General features: G+C 39.0%; 1 protein-coding gene across 1 annotated transcript in view; it reads left to right on the top strand.

Moving 5' to 3' along the window:
- The window catches only part of EPHA10 (EPH receptor A10), a 615889-nt gene that overhangs the window by 294577 nt on the left and 300078 nt on the right, over positions 1 to 21234 (top strand). Inside the window, exon 4 of the mRNA XM_075853250.1 lies at positions 19865 to 20020. Within this exon, the coding sequence (XP_075709365.1) occupies positions 19865 to 20020 (156 nt within the window). The remainder of the gene's footprint in view (positions 1 to 19864; positions 20021 to 21234) is intronic.

Here is a 21234-nt window from a genome sequence, read left to right on the forward strand (position 1 = left end):
GAATATCTGTGTTTTCACATCACAAAATCCATCATCTAAAAAAACAATTACTCCCAGGCCTTAGATACAAAGCCGCAATTCCTCCGCTGCTCATTATGTTTAACCCAACAATGTTTTTCACTTTGCTGCGAGAGACATTTATAGATAGAGAAATGATCACTAACCCATAGCTCTCCAGCTGTTGCAGAACTACAACTGTATAGCCAGGAAAAACACAGCTTAGTCCCTTGTTCTGCTCACTCCCACAACACCTTCATCTTAAATGTTGGACATGTCAGTTCCCAACTCATGATGTTGCATTGTTGGGTAGAGTTTTCTGTAGTTGTATTTTTCTGTGCAGCCCGATACTAGAGTATTTGTTTGCCAGTTTCCATTCCGTAATTGAGCTTAGGGTAATTTATATAATATTATAATGTTATTAATATCTGATTCTAGTTACACTAGAAATCAGCCACATCATTGGTTTCTGCAGTTAATGACACAGACTGATATTTCCAGGGCTGGGCATTTTTTCCATTTTCTACGATACAATAAATATCTGTATTAATACATTTCTAAACAGATTTATATACATATTTTATATTTAAAGGGTAACTAAACGTTCGACAAACTTCTGACATGAAAAGAGAAGAAACTTCGATCCAGCGCTGGTAGTATTTCAAAGTAATCGGAGTTCCAATTTTATTGGTATACAACTTTAAAAACTGTCAAAGTGCAAAAAGGGGTGAATCGCATTAATCATTCGCCTACGCGAATTAGATTAGATAGATAGATTAGATAGACCGGATATAAACTATGGGAGTTTGCACTGACATTCACTACATGACATGGTTAAGGACACAAGAGGTGTCTGAAATGCGTCGGCGAATGATTAATGCGATTCACCTCTTTTTGCACTTTGATCATTTTTAAAGTTGTATACCAATAAAATTAGAACTCCGATTTCTTTTAAATACTACCAGCGTTGGATCAAAGTTTCTTCTCTTTTCCTGTGATCTTTGCCGTACGAGGATCCGAGTGCAGTCTGAACAGACACAGCAAGTGGTGAGCTGGAGGATTCCTCCTTTTTCTTTTGGTTTTATATATATATGACTATATCTTCTGTGCACACCTGAAACAGCCCGTCACACAAGGGCTAATATCCAAAGTTTGCACAAAATTGTCCTCTATACATTGGACACAATAGGGGTTTGATTGCGCTACAAAGGACAACTGTTTCAAGCACTTATTCTGGCTGTTATATTCCTTACATAAATCAGTAGCCCATGTGAATATGTAACACTTTTATATGTAACACTTTAATATGTAACAATATTTCTAAAAAGGGGAAAGTGGTATTTTCCTCACTTTTCTGGAGCATCTTGCCCTTGTTACCTGTTTGAAAACTCTCTGTAAATGTTCAGAACGTTCCTCAGTCACTAAAATAATTGCATTTTTTTTTTGGAACGATAAGGCTGGGTTCACACGACCTATTTTCTGGCGTAAACGAGGCGTATTATGCCTCGTTTTACGCCTGAAAATAGGGCTACAATACGTCGGCAAACATCTGCCCATTCATTTGAATGGGTTTGCCGACGTATTGTGCAGACGGCCTGTAATTTACGCGTCGTCGTTTGACAGCTGTCAAACGACGACGCGTAAATTGACTGCCTCGGCAAAGAAGTGCAGGGCACTTCTTTGCCACGTAATTTGAGCCGCTCTTCATTGAACTCAGTGAAGAGCAGCTCAAGATATACAAGCGTCACAGACGCCTCGTATATTACGAGGAGGAGCATTTACGGCTGAAACGACGCAGCTGTTTTCTTCTGAAAACAGGCTGTCATTTCAGCCGTAAATGACAGCTAGCGTGTGAACATACCCTTAGGGTATGTTCACACGCAATAATTACGGACGTAATTCGGGCGTTTTTGCCCCGAATTACGTCCGAAAATAGCGCCTCAATAGCGCTGACAAACATCTGCCCATTGAAAGCAATGGGCAGACGTTTGTCTGTTCACACGAGGCATAATTTACGCGCCGCTGTCAAATGACGGCGCGTAAATAGACGCCCGCGTCAAAGAAGTGACCTGTCACTTCTTTGGCCGTAATTGGAGCCGTTATTCATTGACTCCAATGAATAGTAGCGCCAATTACGTCCGTAATGGACGCGGCGTTCAAGCGCCTGCACATGCCCTTACGGCTGAAATTACGGGGATGTTTTCAGGCTGAAACATCCCCGTAATTTCATCCGTTACGGACGCCCTCGTGTGAACATACTCTAATGCTTCAACTATTTTTGCAGTGTTGGCAAAAAAAAGTATGTTTGTTTCTTTGTGAGGATATGTTCACACGCTGAGCCAAAAATGTCTGAAAATACGGAGCTGTTTTCAAGGGAAAACAGCACCTGAATTTCAGACGTTTTTTGAGCAACTCACGTTTTTCGCTGCGTTTTTCGTGCCGTTTTTGCTGCGTTTTCGCGCCGTTTTTTCGGCCGTTTTTGGAGCTGTTTTCAATAGAGTCTATGAGAAAACGGCTCCAAAAACGTCCCAAGAAGTGTCCTGCACTTCTTTTGACGAGGCTGTAATTTTACGCGTCGTCTTTTGAGAGCTGTCAAACGACGACAAGTAAATTACAGGTCGTCGGCACAGTACGTCGGCAAACCCATTCAAATGAATGGGCAGATGTTTGCCGACGTATTGGAGCCGTATTTTCAGGCATAAATCGAGGCATAATACGCCTCGTTTACGCCTGAAAATAGGTCGTGTGAACCCAGCCTAAAAATATATTTACAATACATATAATTATATTCCCATTTTGCAGCCATGTTGTGTACCCTAAATATTATAGACACCCACTAGTTTTGACAAGTGCACATTTTTTAAAATTCTAATTTCGGTTCATTCTCCACAAATCACTTACGAAATTCACTGGTGAATCACTCCTACCATCTCTATAGATGTACTAATCTTCTTCATTCATTCTCAATAATGTGAATCACCCTGATAGAAACCAATTCTACTATTTTTAGTTATTGCACCAAACTACCTCAAAAATGAAAAATATTCAGTCTATTATTAAATGTGTCTATTCTTGTTGCCTTTTACAAATGGAAGGTACTTCAACCTATATGATACTAGACGGGCAAGTAGGAAGTGAAAAGGCAGTTAAGACACCTCTTGGGATGATCGTGATCAGACCCCACCGCTCAATCAATCAAATGAACTAACGTGCGTTCTTCCATACACTCTCTTTGTAAGCACATTATAAGAAACCTGCATCTGTAGCAGTCAAATTCTGATTGCTCTTAAGATCTTGCCCAAGAACTTGCAGTGAGCATTATCTGGAAAGTAGGCTATCCTAAACCAATACTATAAAAGCCAATTGTTCCATATCAGCCACAGTTTAACATGGTGTTTACAGGGCAAATTTATTTCCTATTTATTGTGTTAAGAAAGCTGGATCTCTGCAGTTTTATTAGGGAATGATATCTATTGTGATTATCTCAAAAGATATTTTTTTAATTAAACTTTATCTTTTGCATACAAATACAAATCTTAATTTCCTTTAAGAATCTTAATCCCCCATGCACCCTTCAACCCACTTCCCAGGAGAGTAAAAAAAGAACCAAAACATTTATTCGTAAAGAAAAATAACCCATCTCTTTCATTTTATTTGACAATTTATAACTTCCCTAATGAAATTTGTACTGTTTTCTGGTAAAAGGATCCATATTCAGAGTTCCCCCATCTCCCACCTTCAATCAATTTTTATCCTTCATATTAATCACTGTGTGTTTTAACTACTTCTCACCCTGTGCCATACATATACATTGCAGCGGATAGGGAGGTTGTTAACTTGTTTTAAAACACATGGTGATTTATATGAAGGATAAAAAAACTACAGCTGACATCCTGCTGCAACAGTCAAGATCAGAGCTTAGATCAGGGCCATTTAACCCCTTATTGCTTCTATGAATTACAACTGCTACATCTAAGGAGCCCCTCCGCATAAAATAGACAGGAATAATAATCTGCACTACATAAGTTGTAATAGTAGATCACATGTTCAAGTCGAATTAATATTGTAAAAAATAATTTAGAAAAAAGAGCAGCTCATGTAGCCGGTGCCAGTGCTGTTAATACATCAACTATTATATTGAATTGGCTAAATGTAGATATGGTCCAAGCTAAGTTGAATAAAATAAATGTGCACAAGGCTCCGGGACCAGATGGGTTACACCCTAGAGTTCTTAAAGAAGTTAGTTCAGTTATTTCTGTCTCCCTCTTCATAATATTCAGAGATTCTCTAGTGACTAGTATAATGCCAAGGGACTGGCGCAGCGCAAATGTGGTGCCTATTTTTAAAAAGGGCTCTAGGTCTTCCACAGGTAATTATAGACCAGTAAGCTTAACATCTATTGTGGGAAAAATGTTTGAGGGGCTATTGAGGGACTATATTGTGGAGTATGTGACAAAAGATAGTATTATAAGTGACATCCAGCATGATTTTACTAAGGACAGAAGTTGTCAAACCAACTTGATTTGTTTTTATGAAGAGGTGAGCAGAAGCCTAGACAGAGGGGCAGCTGTGGATATAGTGTTTTTGGACTTTGCAAAAGCATTTGACACTGTCCCTCATATACGTCTAATGGGTAAATTAAGGACTATAGGTTTAGAAAGTATAGTTTGTAATTGGATTGAGAATTGGCTCAAGGACCATATCCAGGGAGTTGTGGTAAATGATTCCTTCTCTGAATGATCCCCAGTTATAAGTGGTGTACCCCAGGGTTCCGTGCTGGGACCAATATTATTCAACTTATTTACTAATGATATAGAAGATGGGATTAATATAATAGCACTGTTTCTATTTTTGCAGATGACACCAAGCTATGTAGTACAGTTCAGTCTATGGAAGATGTTCAGAAATTACAAGCCGATTTGGACACACTGAGTGTTTGGGCATTCAATTGGCAAATGAGTTTTAATTTATATTCATGTAAAATTAAGTATCTGGGTACCAACAACCTGCATGCATCATATGTCCTAGAGGGAGCTATACTGGGAGATACTCTTTTTGAGAAGGTTCTGGGTGTACTTGTAGATCATAAATTAAATAACAGCATGCAATGTCAATCAGCTGCTTCTAAGGCCAGCAAGATATTGTCATGTATTAAAAGAGGCATGAACTCGCGGAACTGGTATATAATATTACCACTTTAGAATGCATTAGTGTGGCCTCATCTATAATATGCAGTTCAGTTCTGAGCTCCAGTTTATGAAAAGGTTTTCCTCTAGTTGGAAAAAATACCAAGAAGAGGAACTAAACTAATAAGGGGCATGGAGAATCTAAGTTATGAGGAAAGATTAAAATAATTAAACCTATTTAGCCTTGAAAAGAGACGACTAAGGGGGACATGATTAACTTACATAAATATATGAGTGGCCCATACATGAAATATAGTGAAAACCTGTTCCATGTAAAACCCCCTCAAAAGACAAGAGGGCACTCCATCCGTCTGGAGAAAAAAGGTTCAATCTGCAGAGGCAACAAGCCTTCTTTACTGTGAGAACTGTGAATCTATGGAATAGCCTACCATAGGAGCTGGTCACAGCAGGAACAGTAGATTGCTTTAAAAAAGGCTTAGATAATTTCCTAGAACGAAAAAATATCAGCTTGTATGTCAATGTGTAGAAATTTTGTTTGATCCCTTCCGTTTTTCCCATTCCTTGGTTGAATTTGATGGACATGTGCCTTTGTTCAACCGTACTAACTATTTAACTATTATCCTAATAGAGAAAAATTCTTCTTTCTCCACTCATGAAGAGCCTTTACTCCCTCCCCTCCTAACTTTTCACTGACGCTAAATTTATGAACTATCAGCTTACTAAGGGATCAGGTTACTGCTGACCAAATAAGTCTAAGAAAAGGGGAGGTGGAGGAGATAGCAGGAGCAGAGTGAGAGAAAGGCAGGGAGACATAGATACAGATGCTGCTGTAGCTTCTTAGTAAATATTATATCTCTCCCCATTGCTAGATTCTCAGCTACACTGCTCTGTACTACTGTGTAGTGTCCCCCATTTTGCTGCTGCTTCTATATATGTGATAGAAAGAAACAGGATTATTTACTATGTGTGCTGTGTATGGGAGACATGATAGAGGTTAGGTTCTACCCACTAGATCAGAGAAAAATGAGAATTAGAGATAAAGCTTGTAGATGGGAAATCTGCTAAAACGAATGCAGGATACAAGTCATATAATCACCAAAATGCTGAGAATTTACAGATTTATTATATTTTATGTAAGTTTATATTATACCACAGTGATGGTATAACAATTTTTACTAACTGTTTTTCAAAGTTTGTCCATGTGGGGACATTTTTATATTATATTTGCCCTAGTTGTCCTGTTTCTAGGACCTCTATAATGTCAATATACTTCCCTTCTATATATTCCATAAACTCAAACTTCTTCCAATTAAAAATAAACTGTAATTGCCTTGTAATTGTGCCATATATTACAGTTCAGTTGCTGGAAGGGATAGGCCTCCCTAAGACTGCGGCATATACCAAAATGTGGTTTTTATTATGGCTATCGTCCCCCTCGACACTAACTCATTAGTCAGACCCTCGAAGCTCTTAAATGTCCTTTCTCCCACCCAAACAGGGCTATTCAAAAGAACATACAGCATCATTTTAACCAAACTAAATCTTTCTACCTTAGCTAATTGCAGCTTTAACCATATTTTTATTCTGGTAAAATTTTTTATATATATTACTGTCTTGAAGCATTTATCCTTAGGTATTTAAAGGACTATTCCCTTTAAATTATTCTCACACATTCCACCACTGACACTCTCCATGTCCTACAGTTTTCTTTCAACTCTGAATTTTGTATTTTTTTTTAACGGTAAATTGTATTAAGCCATCAGAGACATAAAGGTATGTACAATACAGTCCGCATGGATAAGGGGTACTACCCCGTCGCCTAGGGCGGGTCGTTGCAAGTAGGCAGGGACTGAGTGGCGGGTAGATTAGGGCTCACTTGTCTGTTTCCCCACCCCCGTCATTACATCTACTTTGTCATAATATAACTGTGTATATTGTTGCTTTTTTGTTTATTAATGGATCTCGTGTACTTGAGAGTACACAAGATCCATTAATAAACAAAAAAGCAAGTTCAGGGGCGTCAGGAGCCAAGGAGAAGGCCCATTCTTGGGGCCCTTCCTGGAGCCGGGACATAATTATACCCACCCGCTGGCTCTCAGAACCTGAGGAGTGGGGCTTTAAGCGAAAATAGAGCCTACAACTCTCCCGAAAGGAGAGAAAAGTCTTCCGGTCCCCTGAGAACCGGTCGGGCAACTTGAGGTGGGGTTCAAGAGGTGAGGTGAGGGGGACTACCAAGGTAGCATCAGGAGATGAGCGAGGTACAAAAACGCAGAGCAGAAGAGTGGTCAGAAAAGCCAAGGTCAATCACAAGCAGAGGATAAGTAGTACAAGAAGCTGCAGCACGGCCAGGAAACCAACAGAGAAGAATCACAAGCAAAGGAGGAACAGGAAAGGCAGGTATAAATAGACAGAGGGCGGGAGCTAGCTCCGTCTGGCCAGGCTGTGATAGGTTCTCCCACTCCTAAGCCTGCCACCCTGAGTGGTGGAAGATGGAGTCAGTCTCACAGACATAGAAGCAGGTGCAGACTGATTATCTATGGGCGTTAACCCCGAAGCTGTGCCTGGCAGATCCTTTACAGTAGATGTAACAAACAACAAATCAATTTGAAACATCGCTTTTCAATACACAAAAAAGGTATTTGAAAGAGTTACAGTCCATAACAAAACCCCAATAAAGGTTTGAGAGGATCAAGAGACACAAATGTAGCCACTAGCAAGGAGAGCAATGGCTAAGTTAGAGAGGACCACTAATAATTAATGACTAGTATGTGGGTTAGCTATCAAGGCTAGCCAAACTTTAGCCTACTGCAAGGGGGAAGGAACCCCCATACATTTCACTGTTCCGTCTACCTCCAGAACTAGTGATTTGGACCAATTGACTTAGAACCCAGAGAAAGAGGCAACCCTATCAAATAAAGCCAATACAGCCTGCAGGGAGGGACCAGGGTCATCAAGAAGCAAAAAAAAGTGTCATCAGCAGAGAGAGATACTTTCCTCCCTTTCTCCCAGCATGAAGCCCTTTATATCAGACGAGTGACATATGGCACAACTCTGAATATTTACCATGTTCCTAAAGGTTCTATTACTAAGGCAAAAGATGAGATAGAAAGCGGACCTCCCTGTCCTTTCTAATTTAATCCCATTACTACACTTTCCAATCACACAAACCCTATTGAGGGGTTCTTTGTACAAGATCTTAATCAACTGTACGAATCATTCCCCAAATCTCTGTCAAATGGTTTTACAGCATCTAAAGACAGGATTTAGGATTCCCCTCCCTTGCCCACTTGAAGATTTTCAGACAACCTAATCATATAATGCTGTGGATCTATTGTAGATAAACCCACACTGATTTTTATTTATTAAGGCCCTTTTATAAGGGTCAATGATTGGGCGAACATCAACACTCCTTCATCGGCTGATCGCAACTTTTATGCGGCCAAAAAATTTGTGCCAATCAACAAGCCGTATTGGCAATGGGCACTCGTTAAAAAAGTGCTAAACACAGAAAAAAATCTGCCCGTGTAAATCCCCTATATGACCCCATTAATCTTGCAGGCAAAATCCTGGCAAATCCAGATAAAGCGGCAAGATTGCCCTATAGGATTCTAAATTCAACTGGTCCTATTTAGGCTCTCGAATCAAGAATATGTGTGAGACAGATACCAAAACTTTTACCAAGCTGCATTAATACTGGAATTGTGAACTTTGTCACACTGTTTCTTAACTTAACTGTTTTGGAGTACTGTACGAAAGCCAGAGATACTGTCCTTCTTGTGTCTCTGGCTTTTGTACTGGGACACTGGTCTAGTTATTTGTTGTTATTTACTTTATTCATAAGAAAAGAAAATAAATAAAAACCTTTGCAAAAATTGTTAGCAGTATAGCTGCATATTTCCTGTATACATGACATTTTAACACGTGTGGGCCAGAAGATGTATGTCCTAGGGCACCTTTAATTACTTCTTTTACTTCTGCCAAGGATATAATATTTTTTTATTAAAAAACTGCCGCTTCTGATGCTATTTTTTTTTCTTCTTGAGCCCACTGTTCCTGAGATATCGGGGCCGTTAATTCTGGTGTCCGATATGCAAATGAGGCCTTTGACAGTCAAGTGGGAAGTTACCTCTTACTAAGTGACATGGGGTACCCGCCCACTTGACGTCAAAGGTCTTACTTGCGTATTGGATACCAAAACTAACAACACCAATATCTCACCAAAGAGGGGGCTAGAAGAAAAAAATAAAAAGCAGCTGAATCTATGAGGCATCTGCAATCTAACTGAGATGTCAACTGAAGTTTTTCGGGCAGATGACAGGTTCTCTTTAAAGAGGCTCTGTCACCAGATTCTCAAATCCCTATCTCCTATTGCATGTGATCGGCGCTGCAATGTAGATAACAGTAACGTTTTTTTGTTTTTTTTTTTTAAAACGTTCATTTTTGGCCAAGTTATGAGCTATTTTATATATATGCAAATGAGGTTTGAAATGGACAATTGGGCGTTTTTTTTTTCGTTATGTCCTGGGCGTGTATTGTGTTTTTAACTGGGCGTGTTTACGTGTATGACCCTGACCAATCAATGACCAGTCAGAGTCATACACTCATCTCCATTGATTTACACAGCAGCGATGTGCAGCCACATACACAGAGATTAACGCTAATCAAGTGTCCTGATAATGAATACACATGAAATCCAGCCTGGACGTCATGTGTATTCAGAATCCTGACACTTCTGACTCTTTTCTTTGAGATTTCCAGCAAGGGAAACAAAATCTCGTTTACCTCCGTAATCTCGTGAGATTATGCGTGGCTTGCGGGAATCTCACAGAAAAGAGTCAGAAGTGTCAGGATTCTGAATACACATGACGACCAGGCTGGATTTCATGTGTATTCATTATCAGGACACTCGATTAACGTTAATCTCTGTGTATGCGGCTGCACATCGCTGCTGTGTAAATCAATGGAGATGAGTGTATGACGCTGACTGGTCATTGATTGGTCAGCGTCATACACGTAAACACGCCCAGTTAAAAACACAATACACGCCCAGTTGGACATAACAAAAAAAAAACGCCCAATTGTCCATTTCAAAGCTCATTTGCATATATATAAAATAGCTCATAACTTGGCCAAAAATGAACGTTTTAAAAAAAAACAAAAAAAAACGTTACTGTTATCTACATTGCAGCGCCGATCACATGCAATAGGAGATAGGGATTTGAGAATCTGGTGACAGAGCCTCTTTAAGAATGTTCTTGTTGCTCATTTAACCTTAGAATTTTTTTTTTCCAGAAATTTCTCTATTTCCCTTGGATAACAGTGCACATACACCGTGTTCCAAATTATTATGCACATTGGATTTAAGTGTCATAAACATTTTATTATTTGTTTTTCAATTAAACTCATGGATGGTATTGTGTCTTAGGGCTGTTTGGATCATTGTAATCAATCTCAGACACCTGGGATAATTAGTTTGCCAGGTGTGCCCAATCAAAGGAAAACTACTTAAGAAGGACGTTCCACATTATTAAGCAGGCCACAGGTTTCAAGCAATATGGGAAAGAAAAAGGATCTCTCTGCTGCCGAAAAGCGTGAAAAAGTGCAATACCTTAGACAAAGTATGAAAACATTGGATATTTCAAGAAAACTTAAGCGTGATCATCGTACTGTGAATAGATTTGTGGCCGATTCAGAGCACAGACGGGTTCGTTCGGATAAAGGCATAATGAGGAAGGTTTCTGCCAGACAAATTAATAGGATTAGGAGAGCAGCTGCTAAAATGCCATTTCAAAGCAGCAAACAGGTATTTGAAGCGGGTGGTGCCTCTGGAGTCCCGCAAACTTCAAGGTGTAGGATCCTCCAGAGGTTTGCAAGTGTGCATAAAGCTATTTTTCGGCCACCCCTAAACAATGCTCACAAGCAGAAACGGTTGCAGTGGGCTCAGAAATACATGAAGACTAATTTTCAAACCGTGTTGTTCACTGATGAGTGCCGTGCAACCCTGGATGGTCCAGATGGATGGAGTAGTGGATGGTTGGTGAATGGCCACCATGCCCCAGCAAGGCTGCGACGTCAGCAAGGAGGTGGCTGAGTCATGTTTTGGGCTGGAATCATGGGGAGAGAGCTGGTAGGCCCCTTTAGGGTCCCTGACGGTGTGAAAATGACCTCTACAATGTACGTAGAGTTTATGACTGACCACTTTCTTCCGTGGTACAAAAAGAAGAACCGTGCCTTCCGTAGCAAAATTATCTTCATGCATGACAATGCACCATCTCATGCTGCAAAGAATACCTCTGTGTCATTGGCTGCTATGGGCATCAAAGGAGAGAAACTCATGGTGGGGTAGCCAGGTTAGAGAGGGGTCAGACTATATTGGTGGGGGGAGAAACAGAATGTGGGGAGAGGACTAGACAACAAGATAAGGAGATCCTTTCGTTACAAAACATCAGTGTAAATAAAAAGGCCCAATTAATGTCAAATCACATTTCTGATAATAAAAGTGAAAAACTGACAGGCAAGTTAAAGTGTATGTTCACAAATGCCAGAAGTCTAGCAAGCAAAATGGGGGAGCTGGAGGCCTTGATACTGGAAGAAAATATAGATATAGTTGGTGTTGCTGAAACATGACTGGGCTGTAAATCTACAGGGTTTTACACTTTTTCGGAAAGACAGGACAAATAGGAAAGGCGGTGGTGTATGTCTGTATGTGAGAAATGATATGAAGGCGAGTGTGAAAGAGACAATAGTGGGTGAATACTGTGAGGAGGTTGAAACCTTGTGGGTGGAACTAGAAAGGGAGGTAAACACTGAAAAAATTACTTTTGGTGTAATCTATAGACCCCCCAATATAACTGAGGGGATGGAAGTTCAGCTATATAAACAGATGGAGCGGGCTGCACAGGCGGGTACTGTAGTGATAATGGGAGATTTTAATTTCCGGGATATTAATTGGTGTCATGGTTCGGCTTCAACTGCAAAGGGGAGACATTTCCTCAACCTGTTGCAGGAAAATTTTATGGGCCAGTTTGTGGAAGACCCGACTAGAGGTGAAGCTCTGTTGGATCTGGTCATTTGTAATAATGCAGGTCTTGTTGGGAATGTCAATGTTCGTGAAAACCTCGGTAACAGTGATCATAATATAGTTACATTTTACCTATACTGTAAAAAACAAACGCAGGCTGGGAGGGCAAAAACATTTAATTTTAAGAAAGCCAATTTCCCCAGGATGAGGGCTGCAATTCAGGATATAGACTGGGAAGAACTAATGTCAAATAATGGAACAAATGATAAATGGGAGATTTTCACATCTACTTTGAGTTATTATAGTGCAAAATTTATTCCTATAGGTAACAAGTATAAACGACTCAAATTAAAACACACATGGCTTACACCTTCTGTGAAAGGGGCAATACACGACAAAAAAAGGGCATTTAGAAAATACAAATCTGAGGGTACAGCTGCAGCCTTTGTAAAATATAAAGAGCTTAATAAAATCTGTAAAAATGTAATAAAATTAGCAAAAATACAAAATGAAAGGCAGGTGGCCAAGGATAGTAAAACAAATCCCAAAAAATTCTTCAAGTATATAAATGCTAAAAAGCCAAGGTCTGAACATGTAGGACCCCTAGATAATGGTAATGGGGAGTTGATCACAGGGGATCAAGAGAAGGCAGAGTTACTAAATGGGTTCTTTAGCTCTGTATATACAACAGAAGAAAGAGCAGCTGATGTAGCCGGTGCCAGTGCTGTCAATATATCAGTTGATATACTGAATTGGATGAATGTAGATATGGTCCAAGCTAAATTAAATAAAATAAATGTGCACAAGGCCCCGGGACCAGATGGGTTACACCCTAGAATTCTTAAAGAGCTTAGTTCAGTTATTTCTGTCCCCCTTTTCATAATATTCAGAGAATCTCTAGTGACTGGTATAGTGCCAAGGGACTGGCGCAGCGCAAATGTGGTGCCTATTTTCAAAAAGGGCTCTAGGTCTTCCACGGGTAATTATAGACCAGTAAGCTTAACATCCATCGTGGGGAAAATGTTTGAGGGGCTATTGAGGGACTATATACAGGATTATGTGACAATAAATAGCATTATAAGTGACAGCCAGCAAGGTTTTACTAAGGACAGAAGTTGTCAAACTACCCTAATCTGTTTTTATGAAGAGGTGAGCAGAAGTCTAGACAGAGGGGCCGCTGTGGATTTAGTGTTTTTGGACTTTGCAAAGGCATTTGACACTGTCCCCCATAGACGCCTAATGGGTAAATTAAGGACTATAGGTTTAGAAAATATAGTTTGTAATTGGATTGAGGATTGAGAATTGGCTCAAGGACCGTATCCAGAGAGTTGTGGTCAATGATTCCTACTCTGAATGGTCCCCAGTTATAAGTGGTGTACCCCAGGTTTCAGTGCTGGGACCACTATTATTCAACTTATTTATTAATGATATAGAAGATGGGATTAATAGCACTATTTCTATTTTTGCAGATGACACCAAGCTATGTAATATAGTTCAGTCTATGGAAGATGTTCATGAATTGCAGGCAGATTTAAACAAACTAAGTGTTTGGGCGTCCACTTGGCAGATGAAGTTTAATGTAGATAAATGTAAAGTTATGCATCTGGGTACCAACAACCTGCATGCATCATATGTCCTAGGGGGAGCTACACTGGCGGATTCACTTGTTGAGAAGGATCTGGGTGTACTTGTAAATCATAAACTCAATAACAGCATGCAGTGTCAATCAGCTGCTTCAAAGGCCAGCAGGATATTGTCGTGTATTAAAAGAGGCATGGACTCACGGGACAGGGATGTAATATTACCACTTTACAAAGCATTAGTGAGGCCTCATCTAGAATATGCAGTTCAGTTCTGGGCTCCAGTTCATAGAAAGGATGCCCTGGAGTTGGAAAAAATACAAAGAAGAGCAACGAAGCTAATTAGGGGCATGGAGAATTTAATTTATGAGGAAAGATTGAAAGAATTAAACCTATTTAGCCTTGAAAAAAGACGACTAAGGGGGGACATGATTAACTTATATAAATATATTAATGGCACATACAAAAAATATGGTGAAATCCTGTTCCTTGTAAAACCCCCTCAAAAAACAAGGGGGCAAGCTGCAGAGGCGACAAGGCTTCTTTACTGTGAGAACTGTAAATCTATGGAATAGTCTACCGCAGGAGCTGGTCACAGCAGGGACAGTAGATGGCTTTAAAAAAGGGTTAGATAATTTCCTAGAACAAAAAAATATTAGCTCCTATGTGTAGAAATTTTTCCTTCCCTTTTCCCGTCCCTTGGTTGAACTTGATGGACATGTGTCTTTTTTCAGCCGTACTAACTATGTAACTATGTAACTATATTCCCCTAACCTCAACCCTATTGAGAACCTTTGGAGCATCCTCAAGCAAAATATCTATGAGGGTGGGAGGCAGTTCACATCAAAACAGAAGCTCTGGGAGGCTATTCTGACATCCTGCAAAGATATTCAAGCAGAAACTGTCCAAATACTCACAAATTCAATGGATGGAAGAATTCTGAAGGTGATATCAAAGAAAGGGTCCTATGTTAACATGTAACTTGGCCTGTTAAGTTTTTTTGATTGAAAGAGCTTTTGATTTCTGTAAATATGACCTCCTCATGCTGCAAATTCAACAAATTACCATTTTAGTTCTCTTTACAACCTTTAAAATGTTTTGATCTCTGTTGTGCATAATAATTTGAACCAGTACATTTTGAGTTTTTTACTTCTAAAAAAAATCTGTTATCATTAGGAGATTTGTTCAATAAAATTTGCATTATACTCCAACGGTTGATTGCTTGAAGATTATACTGACTGTCATTGCATCGACTATTTAGGAAAATCAGCGAAAAATAACATTTGCATAATAATTTGGAACACAGTGTATATAGGTTTTGATAAAAGTTTTCACATTCCTATATAACTCTTTCCAGGTCATTTATTATTACCCCTTCATTATTTCTCATTTCTGATATGGTAGTCACCTCCTGGCTACCTCTAATCATCTTCACTAATTGCCTACTCTGCACTTTATATCCATGTTGGCTTAAATACTGCCTGGCTGCAGTTTTATTTATATACCGCTTGCCAACACAAAGAGTTGGTCCGTGGACAAAATTAGCACTTTGCACTTAATGTGTCCATTTTCCTATTCCATTAAGATAAGCTCTTATAGGCAATGACTTCTGTCTCATTTTGTCTCATCATTTGTTAGTTAATTTTTATAATTTGTCATTTTACTTGTTTGTTACTTCCCCAATTTCAAAGCACTGCAGAATATGTTGGTGCTATATAAATAGTTTATAGTTATTATTACCCATTTGACCCTTTTCAGCAAATCAATTTTGGTTTTAAAAATGTATTTGAAAAAACATCTCAATATGGGTTCAACTTAAATCCTCGTTGAGAATTCTCAATTTTTGCTCTAATGATAAACGAGGGCTGTGTATGGTTTGAGATGCTCCTGGTTTCGTAGATTCTATTTTGTGTTAATAGGAGGACTTCCTTCCAATTACTATACCAGGTGTATTTTCTCTTATCTGAAATTCTTACCCTTCAAATATCTTGCTAACTCTATTTCATCTCAATAGATGTCTAATGAAATTGTACTCATAGCAAGGCCAAACTAGAGATTCAGAGTAGATTTCATTAGTGAATTTAACCTCTCTGCAGAATACTGATTATTGTTTGTGGGTTGCATTTCCATAATTGACTTGTTCTTCAATTATTAGTCTTACTATACAGATCTTTCTCTTCAGGGATATTGTGTGTTGGCTCTCCGTCAAACAATGTGTAAACTGCCACAATCCAACAAGTAAATTTCTTGACCATGATTAAGGAAGCAGACGGGCAAAAATCACACTGGGTTAGAATTAGAATAAAGAAAACGTTATGTTATTTATGTTTCCAAACAAGTTTTACAATATCATCATACTTTTGTAATATTCAAAGAATTTGTAAAGGATATAGAAATCTGGAAAAACTTTTGTTCTTTACTGAATTTGAAATGCCACTCTTGTTTTCTTACCTTGACATAGTTGTAGAAGCATAAAGAAGCCTAATGACTTTTCCACTTGACTCATTACATACTCAGGTGCTTGGGAGATTGGATGAGTAGTTTGTGACACACAGTACAACAAAAAGGAAATTCATTTTCTAAAAAAAACCCTTCGCCTTAAAGTACAGCAAAGGCCTTCTTGTGTGTCACCCTGACCTTGCTCATGATGCTTTAAGATACAGTCAAACTGTTGTACCATAGAAGTAACTTCTTTTTGGATGCTACGTAAAGTGAATCTTTCATGTCTCATTTCTTGTTCTTGTAATAGATGAAAGTAGACATCTTTGTGGAAATGCCCTTCTCACAAACAAAAAAATGTCTGCTTAGCTGGCAAATATGTTCCCAGTGGATGTACATGTTCTGTATATATGTCCATTACAGTAAAAGTGGGCACCCTAACAGAAGTGCAGAAATAAATATAACATTTTACAACAGTAACATGAAGATTGCCTTTAACCTGAGAAATATGGCTGGTTGTTTATTGAGTACCTGTTGCATGTCTCAGTAATTCATGATTTGTTTGCACTCTTTTTGCTGTAAAGCACAACCATTATTCTTGCTATACCTGAAGAAAAGAGCTTTTGGAGTATAAGCAGTATTCACACACCGTCCTTGGTTGAATGTGATAGTAGTATATATTAGTTAACTTTTTGCAATGAATCCAGATACTAAAAGCTGCAGGTTCTTTGTTTTTTTTTACAGCAAAATGGTGACTATGTATTATATGTAATTATTTCTACTGTAGGTAAAAAATAGCTACTCATTATCTAAGTACTTCTGAATATTACTGAGTAAGGACATTACTAAGCCTTCAATAAGTGATATATTATTTATTATATTTACATGTATTTATTATCTGTTATGAAAACTTCTTCTCACACAAGAATGTAATAGTAGCTGAGGGGCTTGGGGTAGTCTGGGCACCTTGACGTACTATTATGACAAGATGATTACACAGGCACTCTACCCACACAACTACCAGCGGAAGTGTACATAGCCTCACTCCTGCCACAGCTAACTCTTATCCATGCAGTTAATTTCTGCAGTACATGATCAAACCTGATTGTGGCACTGTACAAGGGGGAGAGTGCCCCTAAGAAACCCCTCAGACACAAGTTTTTAAATAAATTTGACCACAGCCATTTTTTCACTTTCGTTTTTTTCCTCTTCACTTTCCAAAATCCACAGCTTTTTATTTTTCCATATATAAATCCATATGGGGGCATGTTTTTTCTGGGGGGGGGGGGGGTTGTACTTTTTCATGGCATCATTTATTATACCATATAATATACTGGGAATCTGGATAAAATTAATTTGTGGGGTGGAATGGGAAAAACACAGATTCCAACCATTTTTTGTGGGGTTTCGTTTTTACGGCATTCACCGTGCAGTACAAATTACATGTTAACTTCATTCTGCGGGTCAATGCAATTACGGTGATACCTAATTTATGCATTTTTTTATGTTTTAATATTTTTACAAGGAAAAAACTGATTGTTAAAAATAAAATTTGTTTAGTGACGCAATATCCTGAGAGCCAAAACGTTTTTATTTTTCTGTCAATTGTGTGGCATGCGGGATTAGTTTTTGAAAGGTGAGCTGTATTTTATATTGGGACCATTTCAGGTTACATGAGACTTTTTGATCACTTTTTATTTCATTTTATGTGGGCGATGAGGTGACCAAAAAACTGCGATTCTGACGTATTTTTTTCTTACGGCGTTTACCGTGTGGGTTAAATAATGTTATATTGTAAGTTAAACTGTGTTTAACTTTTTTTATTAGCCCCCCTAGGGGACTTGAACCAGCGATCGTTGGATCGCTTGCATGATATACTTCAATATTAATGTTTCGTGATACTGTAGGAGGCAGAGCTTTAGGCCCTCAGACTGCCATGCAAACCATCAGCACCCCGCAATCAGGGGACGACGACAATGCAATGTCACAGTGGTTGCCCCCCCTATATCTAACGGCTTAGATGCCACAGTCCGTCTTGACCACGGCATCTAAGGGGTTAAATGAGTGGGACCCTGCTCATTACACTGAAGTGTCGGCTGTTACATACAATTGACCTACTCGATGTATGGAGCGCTCTCAGTCTGTGAGTCCGCTCCATACTCTCCTACCAGACCTCCACAGTTTATATACAGCGGTTGTTGGGAAGGGGTTAAATAAACTCTGTTGGCAACTATGAGTGAAGTGGTTGTTATCCTCATACCTGCAAAATTCGCAAAACATATCAAGAAAAAAGTTGAAAAGCATTGGTCTCAGTGCAATATGACCAGAATTTCATAATCTACTTTTCAATTCTCAGGTATAAGCATCCATCAAGGTTAATTTTAGAGAAAGCCATTAAACCTATCCACCCGATTTATTTTTTTGGGTGGAAAGAATAGCTGGCTAAAACATGCCTTTAAAGCGGCACTCCGGGAAAATCGTTTTTCTTTCCCTCCATTTATAAAGTAGGTTATATGTAAAAAGTAGTGACCCGCTCTTTAACTAGTTAAATCCTACAGCGTCTACCGTGTGGACTGGAATTTAGTCTCTCTATGCAAGCCTACAGTATTCACATCAAGGTTCTCATAGGCTTTGCATCCTTGACTGTCTATGCTCCACTGAGTGAAATCTACGGCAGCTAGATCTCCACTATAATTTCTGACATAAATTATAGTAAGTGGTTCCGCCGCATTCTGCAACTTTTTGCAAAATTTGAGCCGCTTGCAAGTTTTCCACGCCAAGAAACCGTTGTACAAAATTTGTTAAATTCCCCCTTTGTGTTTGCTATTCCTCACCATTTCCAAGGTCCTTTTTTTCATATTAATAAATGAAATATTTCTTTATTTTGAGAGGCTGAAAAATATACAAGCCTAGTCCTATGTTCACAAAGCTAATGGGATAAGAGTTTATTACAATATGTCAGTCTAGGCAATCCTCTGTAAGCTAAACATTGGACTCAAGGTTGATAGCACTTGCCTACACTAATACATTGTAACAACCTACAGCTGTGTGAAAAATTAACATCTATCTTCAGTCTTAAAATGTATATAAGAATGTTCCAATCCATGGAGATCTTGAAAATGGTGAGGAATGGAAACACAATGGCACACATTTATCAAAAGTGGCGTCATTTTAGTCAATGTCTAAGTTTAAGCTTGACTACTTTATTGACGTGTTGTGACACATTTCTGATCGCATATGCCCCCTTAGATAAATCTGTCACAATGTACATCACTGCCATAAACTTTCACACTGGCTAAAAGGACAGCACTTTTTCTATGCCAGGGACTGCGTGGAGTGTATATGCACCTTCATTTCACATTCACAATCTTTTAGCCATTTTTTTTTATAAAAGTCATATTTTATAAATGTGTCTAAATCCTGGTCAAGCAGTTAGCCAGGTCTACTTTTCATTACAGTTTTAATAACTGACATCCATGGTTCAAATGTCTGTAAATTCTAGTTGCAAACTGTTAATAAATAGCAGATTAGACACTATTTTGATATATAATGCACCAAAAAAATAGCGCAAATACATTGATAATTGCGGGCCTATATATGTACATGATAATCTTCTGATAAAGTAATTTATTTGAAAGCAATTTCATTGCATTTGTCTATGTTTTTCTCTGTCACAACAGGTTGTCCTCCTGGGTTTTACAAGATGTCCAGCCGTCTCCAGACCTGTGTTCCTTGTCCTCAGCATAGTTACACTAATCAAGAGTCATCCACCGTCTGTACTTGTGAGAAAAACTTCTATCGATCCCCTTTGGATTCCCCTTCCACGACTTGTACAAGTGAGTTATTATGATATTGTCTATGGGAGGATAATTACTATTACATTGGGAATAAAAGAATAATGGTCCACTGCTAAACATCTCTCTAGTTTTATGTCATGATGCCCTCTAAAAACAGCAGTTCAACCAGCATATTGCCGGGGTACAGCAGTGTGTAATTGCATATTGTCCTCACACAATAGACCGACCCTTCATATTTTGCAAACATTGTAGTTCCACATAGAACCGTATTCATACCCCGGTGTATGACATACAGATTTATCACGAAAGATGTTCAGTTGGCATGTTTTATCTGATATCATACCTTATCTTAGTGTGTTATTTCTACATGTTGTGCTGTTATGGTGCTGAACATATAAATATGTGACATTGATTGTCACTAGGGCTACTTTAATAACAGTAAAAAAATTTATCAAATGCCCATAGCCTGTAAGTTTTGAAATACTAATTACATGTAACCAGGCCGGACTGGGACTTAAAACCAGCCCTGGCATTTTAAAGCACAGAGGCCCACCTACTGTCCATGAAATATATACTGTACATATGAATAATGCCACAATGCCACACTGGCACATGAATTACCTGGCTGCACATGAGCCACTCATACACAGAACACATGCCACACACACGCCACTGAAACCTAGGACATTAACTTCCAATTGGGTTTATCAGGCTAGAGCGTGGTGCAACGTGTTGCACTATTTTTCCCGTCAAATCTGACGGAAACTGCGACAGAGGCTCTGACGCAGGTGAGAACAGAACTTAACTTCTCTGCAGCTACTGGGGGTGTTAGTTTACTGTAGACAGGGATAAAGAGAGTGGCACTGTTGAGAAGCTGCTGTATTCCAGGTCCAGTGGCTGCTTACAGGCTCATATCAAAGATGTCTGAAAAATCCACCGATGCGACTCCACCCGCATGGACCAAACAGTGGAGTGACTAATGCTGGAATGATGCGCAGACTCTTCCCTTCTGGGAAAAGGAAGCACTGCTTCCTCTTTGTTACTTGATTGCTGCTCGATTAAATAGAGGCAGCAAACTACATCTCACTTCTTCCCCTTGGTATGTCTCTGAGAATAAGTGGCCGCTTACACATAAGCTTGATAAGACACTCAGTCCGCAGCTATAATTAAAATGGTTTTCCCCAAATCATAAATTATCACTTATCCACAGGATAGGTGATCATTGTATGATCACTGGCGGCTCCATTACTGGG

This window comes from Rhinoderma darwinii, chromosome 2 (genome assembly GCF_050947455.1).
Source record: "Rhinoderma darwinii isolate aRhiDar2 chromosome 2, aRhiDar2.hap1, whole genome shotgun sequence".
Taxonomy (NCBI): domain Eukaryota; kingdom Metazoa; phylum Chordata; class Amphibia; order Anura; family Rhinodermatidae; genus Rhinoderma; species Rhinoderma darwinii.